The sequence below is a fragment of the Ctenopharyngodon idella genome, chromosome 13 (assembly GCF_019924925.1).
Source record: "Ctenopharyngodon idella isolate HZGC_01 chromosome 13, HZGC01, whole genome shotgun sequence".
Lineage (NCBI taxonomy): Eukaryota > Metazoa > Chordata > Actinopteri > Cypriniformes > Xenocyprididae > Ctenopharyngodon > Ctenopharyngodon idella.
In genome coordinates, this window is record NC_067232.1 from 2,185,249 (window position 1) to 2,198,948 (window position 13,700).

General features: G+C 37.8%; 1 protein-coding gene across 11 annotated transcripts in view; it reads right to left on the minus strand.

Annotated features, from left to right (window-relative positions):
- LOC127524980 (probable E3 ubiquitin-protein ligase HERC1) overlaps positions 1-13,700 on the minus strand; it is a 75,775-nt gene that overhangs the window by 7,261 nt on the left and 54,814 nt on the right. For 10 of the 11 annotated variants that reach the window (XM_051917105.1, XM_051917098.1, XM_051917103.1 and 7 more), the window contains 21 exons: positions 12,707-12,834; positions 12,426-12,550; positions 11,043-11,258; positions 10,833-10,960; positions 10,043-10,242; positions 9,315-9,429; positions 8,969-9,100; positions 8,782-8,883; positions 8,487-8,660; positions 6,366-6,671; positions 5,951-6,016; positions 4,853-4,978; positions 4,619-4,757; positions 3,399-3,580; positions 3,162-3,317; positions 2,940-3,062; positions 2,257-2,359; positions 1,946-2,115; positions 1,695-1,833; positions 1,051-1,217; positions 618-787 (listed from right to left, as the gene is read on the minus strand). In XM_051917105.1, coding sequence (XP_051773065.1) covers positions 618-787; positions 1,051-1,217; positions 1,695-1,833; positions 1,946-2,115; positions 2,257-2,359; positions 2,940-3,062; positions 3,162-3,317; positions 3,399-3,580; positions 4,619-4,757; positions 4,853-4,978; positions 5,951-6,016; positions 6,366-6,671; positions 8,487-8,660; positions 8,782-8,883; positions 8,969-9,100; positions 9,315-9,429; positions 10,043-10,242; positions 10,833-10,960; positions 11,043-11,258; positions 12,426-12,550; positions 12,707-12,834 — 3,167 coding nt within the window. Of the gene's footprint in view, positions 1-617; positions 788-1,050; positions 1,218-1,694; positions 1,834-1,945; positions 2,116-2,256; positions 2,360-2,939; positions 3,063-3,161; positions 3,318-3,398; positions 3,581-4,618; positions 4,758-4,852; positions 4,979-5,950; positions 6,017-6,221; positions 6,276-6,365; positions 6,672-8,486; positions 8,661-8,781; positions 8,884-8,968; positions 9,101-9,314; positions 9,430-10,042; positions 10,243-10,832; positions 10,961-11,042; positions 11,259-12,425; positions 12,551-12,706; positions 12,835-13,700 lie in introns of those variants that run through there. The other variant, XM_051917102.1, reaches the window with a different exon arrangement.

The following is a 13,700-nucleotide window of genomic DNA, read 5'->3' on the forward strand; positions in this document are numbered from 1 at the left end:
TGACATTTGGGCATTAATGTATAGCCAACAACCTACATTTTCAAATTTCCTATGGTGGTTTTGTCTCGATCGGACAAACGGTTTTGAAGATATTCGCAAACGTTGTTTTAACGCTAAATCGCAAGGCAGAACCTAGCATGTTAGATATCGTTGGACTCGGCAAGGATTCAAGGAGATGACTCCCATGAAAATAAGTCAACCACATAAATAGTTATGAGCATATGAATATTTCATTTCACCACTAGGTGGTGCTGTCTCTAAACTTTTCAGGCTCCTTTAGGGCATCGTGCTGATGACCCATACCGAGTTTCGTAATGATACACTAATGTGTTCAAATTATACAGCATTTTGCTACAAAATGCAAAATGGCCGACGCCGATATGTTAAAATCGGATATCATTCAACTCATTCGACTTATAACTTCTGAATGGTTTGGACAAAAGCAAAAATAGCCATATTTGCTATCTCCGGACCAGTAGGTAGGGCTGTGCCGAAACGCAGCATGTAGCCTCAGGTCATGCTTGTGATGACATGTACCAAGTTTGGTCTAAATACGCTAAAGCTTTGCAGAGATATAGCCTCGCGTCCAATTTGTGATGCTCTTCTCATTCTCGCACCTGGTGGAGATCCGTTTGACTGTAATCTGAGGGCCGTAGGTCTTTCCTTGGGTCATGGTTCTGCCGATAGTGCGAACAAGAGGAAGGGTGTTGACTTTCGGGGACAGGAGGCCTCGGAGTTGGCCTTGTACGATGGCAGCGGTACCTGAGCTGTAGCGGGAAGCATTCACCTGGAAACCAGCCAGAGAGTGACACAGTCAGACAAAACTCCTGCTTGGATATTGAGCGACAGAGACCTATTACTCTGGAGGTAAAAAACAGGAACCGTAACAAGGAACACTTTCACACTGGACACAAATTCAGCTGAGCTTAGAAAATGATGAAAGGTTCTTGGCAGGGAGTCAGAGTACAGTTTCTTTCCAGTGAAACATCAGCACACAATGCAGTGATTGACATGAATGTGTGTTTATGTTTTATTATTGATTATGCGTACCTGACTGCGAGGGTCGAGGTTCAGAAGCCTCCAGGACTTGTACATAAGATCAGAGAAGTGGTACAGCACTCTGAGACGGGTGTTTAGCACTTCAGGGCTGCAGTCTTTAAGGGCGTTATACTGCGGGGGCACGGACTGGGGCAAACCGAGCTGTATCCCTGAACAACCTGCAAAATACATAGAGTTGTTGACATGAGATGCAAAAACAAATCTCACATCTAACTGCTGAGGAACTGATCCTAGAACAGTGCGGTTCACTGATAATGTCAAAGACTGAGGAGATGTGAAGCTGAATTATGCCAGGATTCAGCAGAAAAATTTTGCATATCTGAATTGTGTATATTTCCATATATATATAAAATTACTGACCCCAAATGTTTGTATATTTACTACTGAAATTTCTGACTTTTTTTTTTTTTAGGATTTTGTTGATTTCCATGATGCTTCCAGGCCTGAAAACCTCTTTTTTTTTTTTTTTTTTAATTATTGAATTTTTTTCCTCATAGAACCAAAAGGTGCTAGTTTTGTGGTGCATATGAGTGAACGTTAACGTAGCTGCTTCCCATGAGGAGCAATTCAAAAAGTTAACTTATGAGGTTCCAAACCAACCCACAAGTATTTGTTTCCAAGCCTATGGTGTGTACCTGAAGCTCTGGTTGACAGAGCTGGTGTGGTCCAGGCCGAGGTATGACAGCGTCCAGCAGAGATCTGCCTGATGTTCTTGCCCTGTAGAGCTGTAACCATAGTGGGCTCTTTGACAGGATTGGAATGGCCCAGACCCAGCTGCAGTGCACACATAGAGGACATAAGCTCAACTAAATATTCACCCAGATCTATAGAAAACATCACTGCACATGATGGTAAAGGGTCAGTGCACTATTTCAGCTGACTTTACCTGGGCCTCACAGTTGCAGCCCCATGCGTACACGTCTCCAGTGTTGGATAAAGCAAGGATGTGCTCGCAACCCACAGCAATGTCCTCAATAAACACGCCCTCCAAAGCAGGAATGATCTGTGGACGGTTGTGATTCTTCAGCATGGCGTCTGGCAGGCCTATCAGACGCTCTGTGAAAACATATACACATCAGGGCTGTCTCAACATCATTTTGAAAAACACGCAGTCAGCTTTATGTTCAGACATCTCATTTAAAAAAATGCCACATTTACACACAAACACATTTGGATGATGATTCCTTGAGGGTCTACCTTGGCCGAATGTGTAGACGTGCCCATCTTTGGCCAGAACCACTGAGAAATGCGTTCCACATCCAACCTTTTTGACGCCTTTATTGCAAAGAGCCTCCACTTTCTGTCAAATAATAGAAACACAGGACAATCAGCCAATGGACAAAACACATACACTACTGTTCAAAAGTTTGGGGTAAGTAGATTTTCTTTTAAGAATTTAATATTTTTATTTGGTAAGGATGCATTAAATTGATCAAAAATGACCGTAAGGGCATTTAAAAGATTTCTACTTCAAATAAATGCTGTTTTTTTTTTTTTTTTAACAGTCTATGCATCAAAGAATCCTGACAAAATTATATCACGGTTTCCACAAAAATATTAAGTGGCACAACCATTTTCAACATTGATGATCAGCAGCAAATCAGCATATTAGAATGATTTCTGAAGGATCATGTGGCACTGAAGACTGGAGTAATGATGCTGAAAATTCAGCTTTACCGTCACAGGAATAAATTACATTACAAAATATATTAAAATAGAAAACAGTTATTTTAAAAATTGTAATAATATTTCACAATGTTACTGTTTTCACTGCATTTTTGATCAAATAAATGCAGCTTTGGACTTTTTTTTGAAAAATCTTACCAAACCCAAACTTTTGAAAGGTATTTTAGCCAGTGAGAAGATCAGTAGGACGGTACCTGTGGGTAGCACTTCACTGTGCATGGCCCGATACCCAGTTTACCATAATCGCCGTCTCCGAAGGCCCAAACGGTCAGGCCGTCTGATGACAGGACCAAAGTATGATTGATACCACATGACACCTAAACACGAGAGGAAAGGTCATCTACACTCATCAAGCATTGGGCAAAGGTCATATACGTGCACATTAACATCAAAGTCAAAACAAGGCAAAGTAGCACCTGTCCAATGTGGCATCCATCTAGTGCTGTAACCCTCTCCGGGACCATCTTGTTCGAAGTTGATCTCTGACCCAAGCGTCCAGAATCTCCACTACCAAAGGTGAAGAGTTTTCCATCTGCTGTGACGACAGCTGAGTGTTTGAACCCACACGCCAGCTGAGGAGGGGAAAGGATGTTCAAATGAAAGCTGATCATGTGATGGTTTTAGTGATTATTTTGGACAGTAATTTTCTATACCTGCACAACTTCCTCTCCCTGCAGAGCCTCGATCTGTTTGGGTCGTCTTTGCCGTTCACTGTTCCCGTGGCCGAGTTTCCCATAATCCCCATCACCCCAACTGAACACCTCTCCAGTCTCGGTGAGAGCCAGTGAGTGTCCGTCTGACCCGTATGAGGTCACTAGCTGTGTCACTACGTAACCTATTAGGGAAAAAAATATATATATTTATATACATTTGTTGCTAACCAGCTATTTAAATGTTGTGAGCAGCAAGCTCATTGGCTGCAGATGCGACATGAACCAATCAGCTTGTGCCCATAGTTAATGCTGCAAGTATCATCAGCTTTGCATTAAGGACCCATCAGCCTGTGCCATCTAGAGTTTCATGACAGAACTAGGCATATTATATATATATATTATATATATATATACACACATACACACACACACACACACATACATACATACATACATACATACATGTGTAAGCAATAAGGTACGAGAGGCTGTGCTGTATCGTGAATAAGTCACGGCTGAATCGTGACTTATTCACAATACAGCACTAGCCTCGTGTACCTTACTGCTTTTATAAAACGGTTACCACACAATACAAATATTAAAGCCAAAAATATGTATCAATGCAACTTTCATAAAGTAAAGTTTCACTAAAAGCCTTCCTTCCGCCGGAAAAAATAGTCCCTGACCGTGAACAGCAACAGAAGTTACATTATTACACCATTAGATGGCGGCAAAGACTGTCATTCATGATTGTGTCAGTCAGTAGCGAAGACTTTTACATTGAAAAGACTGAATTGTTGTGAACACGGAACAAGACGCAAATGCTTTGACTAGCGTTGTCAGTCATGGAAAAACCCCTTAACTGTTAAAAGGACAAGACAATACATCGGACATTTAAACAGATTTTTTATTATGAACATAGGACTGACCTGAAGGAAAATGCTAAATCTGAATGCAGGTAATAAACTCGCTCACTCGATCTCTTTCTCACAATACTCTTCTACGTAATACAGTAAGCTTCAATGAACAATATCAATTGAGAACAAACAGTTTACATTGCTAAGAGTGGTTGCTAAGGGTGTTGTGTAGTGATACACAGAACCGATGGGTGAAGCGGTCATAACCGTGTTTTATCATGAATAAAACACAGCTATTGACCAATCAGAATCAAGGACAGGAACTAACCATTTATATACATATATATATACTGTTTACATTACCCTGTAAAGCTGAGATGATAGTTGGGGTGTAGAGATCATCTGAGTTACCCTGTCCGAGTCGCCCATAACTGCCCTCCCCTACAGCCAGAACTGTACCATTAGCCTGAACCAGGAATGTGCAGTTCTGACCACACACAACCTAAAAGAAACACACATCAGACATAAATGGAGAGGATAACTCTTTCTCTAAATGAACATGCCAACTTTTGCATGCATTTTATTTTGGCACTCTACCTGCTGAGTCTGAGAGAGGGAGGGCGCAAGGGTGGGCACCGATGCGCTGGTTCCAGCATCCGCCAGCTGCCCATGACGTCCGTTACCCCACAGGTACACCTCACTTTTACCACCCTGCTGCCAGTCCTGTAAAACACAAACAGAATTTTATTACATTAAAATAAGATGTTTACACTGCCCCTATTATGCTATTTTAAAGGTTCCTAATTTCGTTTTGAAGGACTCCTGCAATAGGTTTACATGTATCCAAGGTCAAAAAACAGTTTAATTTTCTCATAATATATACTGAAGCATCACCTCACATTTCTCAAAGCCTCTGAAACAGTTTGATAAAGGATTCGGTCTCTCAAAACCCTTCCTTTTCGAAAGCCTATTCTGCTTTGATTGGTCAGATGGCCCAGTCTGTTGTGATTGGTGTACCCCGCTTACAGTGCGTGTCGGAAACGAAATGTGTCTTCTCTACATTTTGACGACATGAACCAAGCTCTTCCAGGTCTCAGCAACAACTACAGTGTTTGAGGGCGGGTCCAAATTGTTTTTTTCTTTTGGGAGAAAATATCCAATCCAAAAATCCATTTGTCGTGCACTTTGATCTCTGAAACCTTGCAGACCTTTTACCTTTACAAACAGCTATATTACACACTAAATGAAAAGTAATATCAGAACAAGCATAATAGGGGCACTTTTTTAAATCACAACAATTTTCTTTATACACAACAAATTACAAAAGCATTATTCTTTCAATCTCAATGTACTGATGCGAAATAAGACCATGTCCATTAAATAGCCAATTCAGCAAGCTGTAAAGATAAAAAATGCACAGAGATATGCTTTAAATGAGGACGAAAGGAGTTTTATGTAGAGACAGCCAGGTTGTGTGTGCAGTTAGCTGGTAGCGCTTGTGTGAGGTAATTTATAAAAGATGAATGAATAAAAACACGTGAAGAGCGATAAAAAACTGCCTGAAAGAACAATGCTGAACACAAAGACTATACTGACAGAGACGAATGAGGAAGATCAAGGAAGATCCGGATGTCTTAACGCACGCTTTCACATATCTGCTAAACCTCACACACGTTCAGGAACACACAGACTTACTTCAGGTCTGCTGGTCGCCCAGGACATTAGTTGTTCATCCATCATGAAGCTCCATTTACTGTTGTCCTATAAAGAGAACAAAAGACACTGCATACATTCTCATATCAAAATAACCTTTAAGAGGAAATATGTACAAAAGTACAAGAGTCTGTTTTTAAAGGTATTGAATGAACTTAAGGAAGTGATTGAAAATTATTTTATAGCTTTGTACTCGCTCATCATATAAATTTTGAACAAAAAAAGTTACATAGTGTACCTTTAATATTCCAAGGGTCAGTGTAATGGTCAAAAATGGTCATAAATAAGTAATTTATGACTGTTTTTGCTGCAAAACAGTATAAAATATTGTTCCTTTAAATATCCAATTTAGCTAAATTACAGATTTGACAAGGATCATCTTCATTTTGCTTCTTACCAGAGGTTTGGTGAACTCCGTTGCTCCAGAATGATGGAACTCAGGTGCGATGAAGGCTTCTGGGAAGGGCGTGCCACGAGCAAACGCCTCTGCGCTCTTTACTGTGGTTGAATATGTGGAAAGCCAGTTCCACTCTGAGGGGCAGAAGGATCCAGGGGCCCCATCCTGATCCGGCCCTGTCCCGCTGTGGTGAGGAGGTCTGGGTTGACGGCACAGTAACTGATCCAAAAAGAGACCCACGGCCAGTGTGGCCAGACTCTGAAGAAATGCGCTGTGGGTCAACTGATCGCCTGCCATCACATGACTCTGAGGAGCAAGACACACATGAAGGAATATGATGTGATATAATATCTATAATGTACTGAGAATACCTTTATAATGCATCACATACACAACCTGTTAAAAGTTTGGAATAATTAAGTTTTTGAAAGAAGTCTCTTATGCTCACCCAGGCTGCATTTATTTGATCAAAAATAGAATAGAATTGTGAAATATTATTATAATTTAAAATAACTGTTATCTATTTTAATATATTTTAAAATATATTTTATTCCTGCGATGGCAAAGCTGAATTTTCAGCATCATTACATAGTTTGATCGTTCATGATCCTTTAAAAATCATTCTAATATGCTGATTTTGTGCTCAATTTTTACTGGTGCTCAATTATTAATTATTGTTTAAAAGAACAGCATTTATTTGAAATAGAATTCTTTTGTAACATCATCGTCTTTAGTGTAATATTTCATCAATTTAATGTGTTCTTGCTGAATAAAAGTATTAATTTCTTAAAAAAAAAAAATAGGCCTACTTTTATTCTTGTATATATTTTTTTTTATTTTGAATAAAATAGTGGTTTTAAATTGTAATAACATGTCATAATATTACTGTTTTTACTGTACTTTTTGATCAAAACAGTATTTTTGAACATAAGAGACATGAACATTCCTAACTTTTTGACTGAAAGTGTATAAACTAAAAGCTTCATGGAAAGTTTCTTTGATGGTTTTTACAGAGCTGTTTTTGAATATCTAATCTATCTGTGATGTCTTCATTCAACATAACTTTAATGACATAAAGAGGAATATTTAATGTACTTGGGCTGTTTAAAAAGCTCCAATGAAGCAAAAATAGGTGGCACTGAGGTGATATTGAGCTGCGGTTCATTTATCAGAGCAGAAGCTGCAGTGTGAACTGAGTGACTCTGGTCTCTCCTCACAGGACTGCAGTTTAACCAAGGACAATAATGAGCTGTTAATAGAGGCTGTTAAGTGAAACTGGGCAAAGAGTCAATTTGCTAGCAGAACAAACAGCCTCAGCAGAAACTCAGATTCAGACTGGGTCAGAGTTAAGGCAAATATGTATGTGTCAGTTATTATAATATATTGAATAGTTATGTCATTTCTATAGTGTTCTAGAAAACTTCAAGAGTTTAGTGTTGCTGTGTCATCTCATTTTAACACAAAGCACAAATATGATTACAGATTTCCCTGTTTTACGAGCATATTTTATGACCTAAATCTACCCATAAAGGCCCTGCAAATTAATTTAATGGACAAAAACAAATGTAACGCAGTGTCAGCTCACAGGTAGAGCTACCATACTTAAGCACATTAAAGATAAAATGCTTAAATCTACATTAGAGTATCAGAAAGCTACAAAACAATTCTCACAACGCAACTTCTGGAACTTGACTCATTTGCATATAAAACCTATGTATCTTGTCTAGTATCATCATAACTATTGACATTTTCTTTTCTTTCCATTTCCAAGTGTTTTTCTTTGTCATTTTCAGGCATTTTTTTTATTTTGTATGTGACTATATTTTGTAAATATCTTGTAAGTAAGTTGTTCATTGTCAGCATTTATTTTATTTTATTTATCAAGAATATTGGACATTTATTGGCTGATATGAATTTTAATTTGTATTTTGCATAAATACAAAATCAAATAGTAAATTGCCAATATTCAATTTTCTCCACAAAGTACCAAAGATTTATACGTAATATCAGCAATTTATCAGTTATCAGCCATAACACAAAGAGAGCAAAATATACCTCATTAAATGGACAATACGTGTAGTGAATTTTGAATTTTCAGTTTTGATGAGAAAGTGTATGTACCTTCTCATAGCCGTACTGCTCCTGAAGCAGTGTGGGAAGGCGCTCAAGAAAGACAGCCATGCAGGGAGCACGATTCAATCCCAGAATGCCCTGACTGCGTAGAACTGAACGGCAGGAGGCCAGAACGTGATTCTGAGAGATCCAGTCTGGAGTACAGCGAACGAGCAAAACATCCTGAGATGGGAGAAAAAGATGGGTACAAGGATTAAACATTACTTGCACATTTTTTTTTATTTTTTTTTTTATTAAATGTTAATTGAATTTCTGAAATAAATGTTCAAAACGTATTTGGTACCTTTGATCTTCCAGAACAAGCAGTCACCCCTATGTGTGGTATCCAGGTGGTACAAACCACAGAGCCCATCCCTGTAACCACAGTCTGCAGGACTGAACCATCCTAGAACAGAGGGGTGGAGTGATTACAAAAACATGAGTTTTGTAAAGCTAATAAAAGACATACCAATAAGAAGCGTCTGACTCACCCTGAGAGACCAGATGTTGAGCACCCCTCCGATTCCTCCAGACACCAGGGCAAGTCCACTGGGGCAAAATGACAGCGTCTTTACCGCGGTAATGTGTCCACTCAGTCGGAACACACATTTAGCATTACCCCGCTGAAACAAACAAACACACACAGCTTCCTTAAACTGTGCTAACAAACTCCAAAAAACTCTATTAGCGACAGAGTCAATCTAACAGAGTGAAAGTGAATTAAAAGGTGAGATTAAACAGGTAATAAATAAGAAAACTTAATTTACTCCAGGTAAATTATCTCCCCACAAAAAAAAAAAAAAAAAAAAAAAAGAAAGATAAATATATAATTCTGACCTTGATGGCACTGCTCTTGTCTTGGGTGGTAGATAGGGTGAGAAAGTTGGGCACTGAAACATTAGTGCCCCCTTGAGGAAGCGTCCACACATACAGGAGGCCATTTTGACATCCACTGACGAAATGAAGAAAGGAAAATCTGAACACTTAGATGATAGATTATACACCTGTGCATCCTTGAGTACCATGACAGCTAAATGTCTATATATCCTAAAAATACTTCATGAAGTACTGATTTAAAGCTCTCAAAAAGCTCCTCTGAGATATTTGTTACCCATTCTTCAAGTAAATGGTGTGACGAAATAATAAAAGTGCCACATTATACACTTTTGTAGCACTTTTTAAATCCACTTATAATGTTAGTCCACGTTTCATGCACCAAAGCTGTCGTAATTTAATTTGACACCTTTTCCTCTATTTTCCACCTTCTCTAAGACCATTAGGTTGTGCTTTTGGACCTTAAAGTCGGCATGAAGTAAAATTTGCCCTACCTATCCATTTTCAAAATGCATGTTATAGATCTTAGTATAAACAATTCATCCATGCATGTATCATTTTTATTGTAAACTGTAACGTTTAATCGTAACGTTGTAACTGTAACGTTGGTTCCCTTTCGCAACACCACTAGCAAGTTGAAAAATATTGAAATGGATGGGAATATGTTATTGTGCACTACTTCTGAACATATATGCTTGCTTTAATGATTAATAAACACATGCCACACTCACACTGCCATCATAAGACGAGGCTCCGCCCCTCTCCCAGGCAGAGGGCACCACTCGGCCGTGTTGACGATGCCCGTGTGGAACAGAGAGTGGAGGGTGACCCACGCGCCGCTGGCACGACCCCAGATCTTCACCACCTCGGAGCGGCCAACAGACAACAGCAGATGTCCTGTAGGGTCCCACCTGAGTGCACTCACACTCTCCTGAAAAAAAGCAAGAGAAAAAAAAAAAAAAAAAAGCGTGTCACTCTCAAAAAATATGGGTTTGGGTATGTGTTGTAAAAGTGTGTGTGTTGGGTTTCACACAGTGTATCCCAAAACTGTCTAAGCTGTGTAGAGTTGAGACATTTAATGTTTTTATTAAATCAGTTCATTTGAATGGTTTATTTAAAAAAAAAAAAAAAAAGTGTAGAATTTGTAGAATTTTATTTAATGAATAACATTTATTTTTGTGATGAAATAAACTATGGTTCAAAAGATTCTTTAATGTTTTTGAAAGTTGTGAAATTGTGAAATATTACTACGATTTAAAACCGTTTTCTAATTTAATATATTTTAAAATGTAATTTATTCCTGTGATGCAAAGCTGAATTTTCAGCATCATTACTCCAGTCTTCAGTGTCACATGATCCTTCAGAAATCACATTAGTTTGAATCACATTAAAAGCATAGTTTCTGCATAACAGTCGGTGGTAAAAAATTGCCACCATCACAGCCCTATTTAAACGTAGTACCTAATCAGACATTATGTAATTTTGGACACAGCTTGTGTGTTTTGATGACTTCTTACTCACAGGAAATGCTGTTAGCAGAATGGGTGGGTCAGTTTCATAGCTCTCTGCTGTTGCAAGGAGAATTTTGCCATCAGGATATCCCACAGCAAAGGGTTTATCAACACTGTACCAGGCCAGACACTGAGGTGCTGAACAGAAGGAAAAGGACAGTTCATTCACCACAGAATAAATCAAATTAAAAGATCTTCAGCACTTTTTTATGCCACCAACCTTCTTTCCTGTGGCAGTGAGTGAGCTCTGTTTTCTCCACCCTCAAGTGCTCTGTGACCTCCAGCCAGCAGAGGGAGCCATCCAGCCGGCCCACCAGTAGACTCTCAGGAGGGCTGACCTGACTACAGGCTTCCTGACTGAGGAACGGAGTGGAGGTCTGTACCCACGAAAGCGCCGTAACCCAGGACGACTGAGCCTCTATGTGTGCCTGAGTACCTACAGAAAACCAAATAAAAGGTGTTTGTACTATAACCAATTTGTCCAGGACATATTCAGATGAAGATTATTAGTCAAGACAAGCATCATTAATAGAGATAATAAAATGAGTGAAAAACATCCCATAGAAGACTCTAGCAACTGCATAGCAACTACCCCCATCACTCTAGCATCTTCATAGTATCACTTTTTTGGCCAAAAAAAAAAAAAAAAGTCAAAAAACTGTTAATTCATATTTTAATTTTAATATTATTTGTTTAAATAAATATTTAATAAATATTTTCCCCCACCCACATTCAGTTACATCCAGTGTGGTTATTGTGACCCAAAAGTAAACCTAAAAAAAGTATTAAAAATACAGTTGAAATAAAATAAAAAATAAATATTAGATGAAAAATGTATACTAATATTTTGTTAGTTTATATTTTTTATTTCCAGTTTCATTTTAATTTCAGTTAATGTTTTAGTAATTGTGTTGTATGTTTTTGACATTTTATTACTATTATTATTATTTTTTTTTATGTCTATATAGTTTTTATTAATTTTTATTTCAGTTTTAATTTTAGTTATTTTAGTATATAAAGTTGAACTAAAAAAAACATAAATGTTGCCTTGGCAACTAGCTAAAATAAAATAAGTTTAAGCTTTTGTATATTTTAATTTATTTCCGTTATCGTTCATTTTATTAAAGTTACAGAAATGTTTTTTATGGTTTTGACTTTAATTTTTTGCTAACTACAATAACCCTGACTTAAGCTTAAAAGGCAATTAGAAATATTGTCTTGGCAAATAACTAAAATAAGTTTGAAGTACTAAAGTTACTAAAACAAAAACTTAATTAAAAATTAAATAATTCAAAATATTAATAAATACTATAATGGTATTTAAATAATACTAAAAATAACACTTGTTACATCAGCAGAAAGGTTGTTTCAGAGTCAAAGAAAGTTAATTTGATGCTAGATTATGGATAACATTTTTTTTTCTTTGGAATAACATACACTGATGTATTGTGCACAATAAGACCAGGAATAGAGATAATTTTGCATTCATACTCTTACAATCAACTATAAAGTACATTATACCTGTTGGATTACACATAAGACTTGGCAGCAGTAGCGCTGTAACTGTGTGTGTGGATATGTGACAGTGGGATGCTGATCTGACCGTTGACAGTCCAGATGTTGATGAGTTTGTTCTGGAAGGCGGCCAGTAGAGTTCCCCCTGCGCTCCACAATACGGCAGACAGCAGATGAGATCCCATCGACCCATCTGAGCTTTGAGCATCCTCACTGCAGGGAAGACACACACAAACACAGAGCTGTCAGAGCCCAAAGCATCCATTTCTAGCTCATTCTACAGAAAAATAATTTCCCATCAGACCTATGAAACATTTGGATTTCTCCCTATTCTAATCAAAGAGATGAAAAGCAAGGAGCCTGTCTCACCTGACGCTGCAGGTGTGTGTGTGCTGCAGCTCTGTTGTGTTTGGCGTTATGGCCCACAGTCGAACCGTTCCGTCCTGTGAGCCGGTGGCCAACAGACCTTGTTCTGCATTCCAGCTGCAGCTGCTCACCTACAAACACAACAGCCAATTAGAGTCAAGACATTCTGTGATGCCCTGGACAAAGTTCACAGTAAGAATAGCTCTTTTAATATTTAGAATATATAAGAATAGCTCTTTATATATAAATGTATATAGAGGTCAATGACGTGACGGGTCATTTTTTTTGTCCAAAGGCCTTAATAATAATAAAAAACAAAGATATGACATCCAAAGTATGTAAGGTAGTACAACTTGATCTCTTTTAATGAATCCAAAAGGTTTTAATTATATTTTCCTACATACTGTATAAAGGTATTTTAAAGATTTTGAAGTGTCAAAAGGCCATTCGGTTTAACTGTCCAAAGGCCAATACAGCCATTTAATTTGTGATTAAAATATCTTAAATTGTAATAAATGTATATATTTTTTATTCTGGCATGATTTTATAACATCATATATCAACATAGTGCAAAATGGTATTAAAATTATGTGTAGAAGTCGTTGCTTTGTTCTGAGAAAGAATGTCCGGAAAAATGAATTTCATTGATGTCATTCGGAGTAACCGATATAAAGGGACCATTTTGGATCAAGTCATGCGGTCAATATCATGTGACAGGATGTGACATCATTCAGACACCTGCAAAGGACCACATGGTCATGAAGCAAAGTAACTAACTCTCTTTTAACCATTTGAAAAATTCATGTTTTCACTTGCTCATACGCATCTCCCGAAACATCAGGTCATTCGGTACAACTGATATAAAACATGGAAAATGTTTTTATTTTTTATTTTAAAAACTTGTACTAAATATAAAATGTTTGATTGTCCTTTTGTTAGCTAGCTAGCAAGCTGACTAGCTAGCTAGCTAGCTAGCTATCAGTCTGTTAGCATTGTT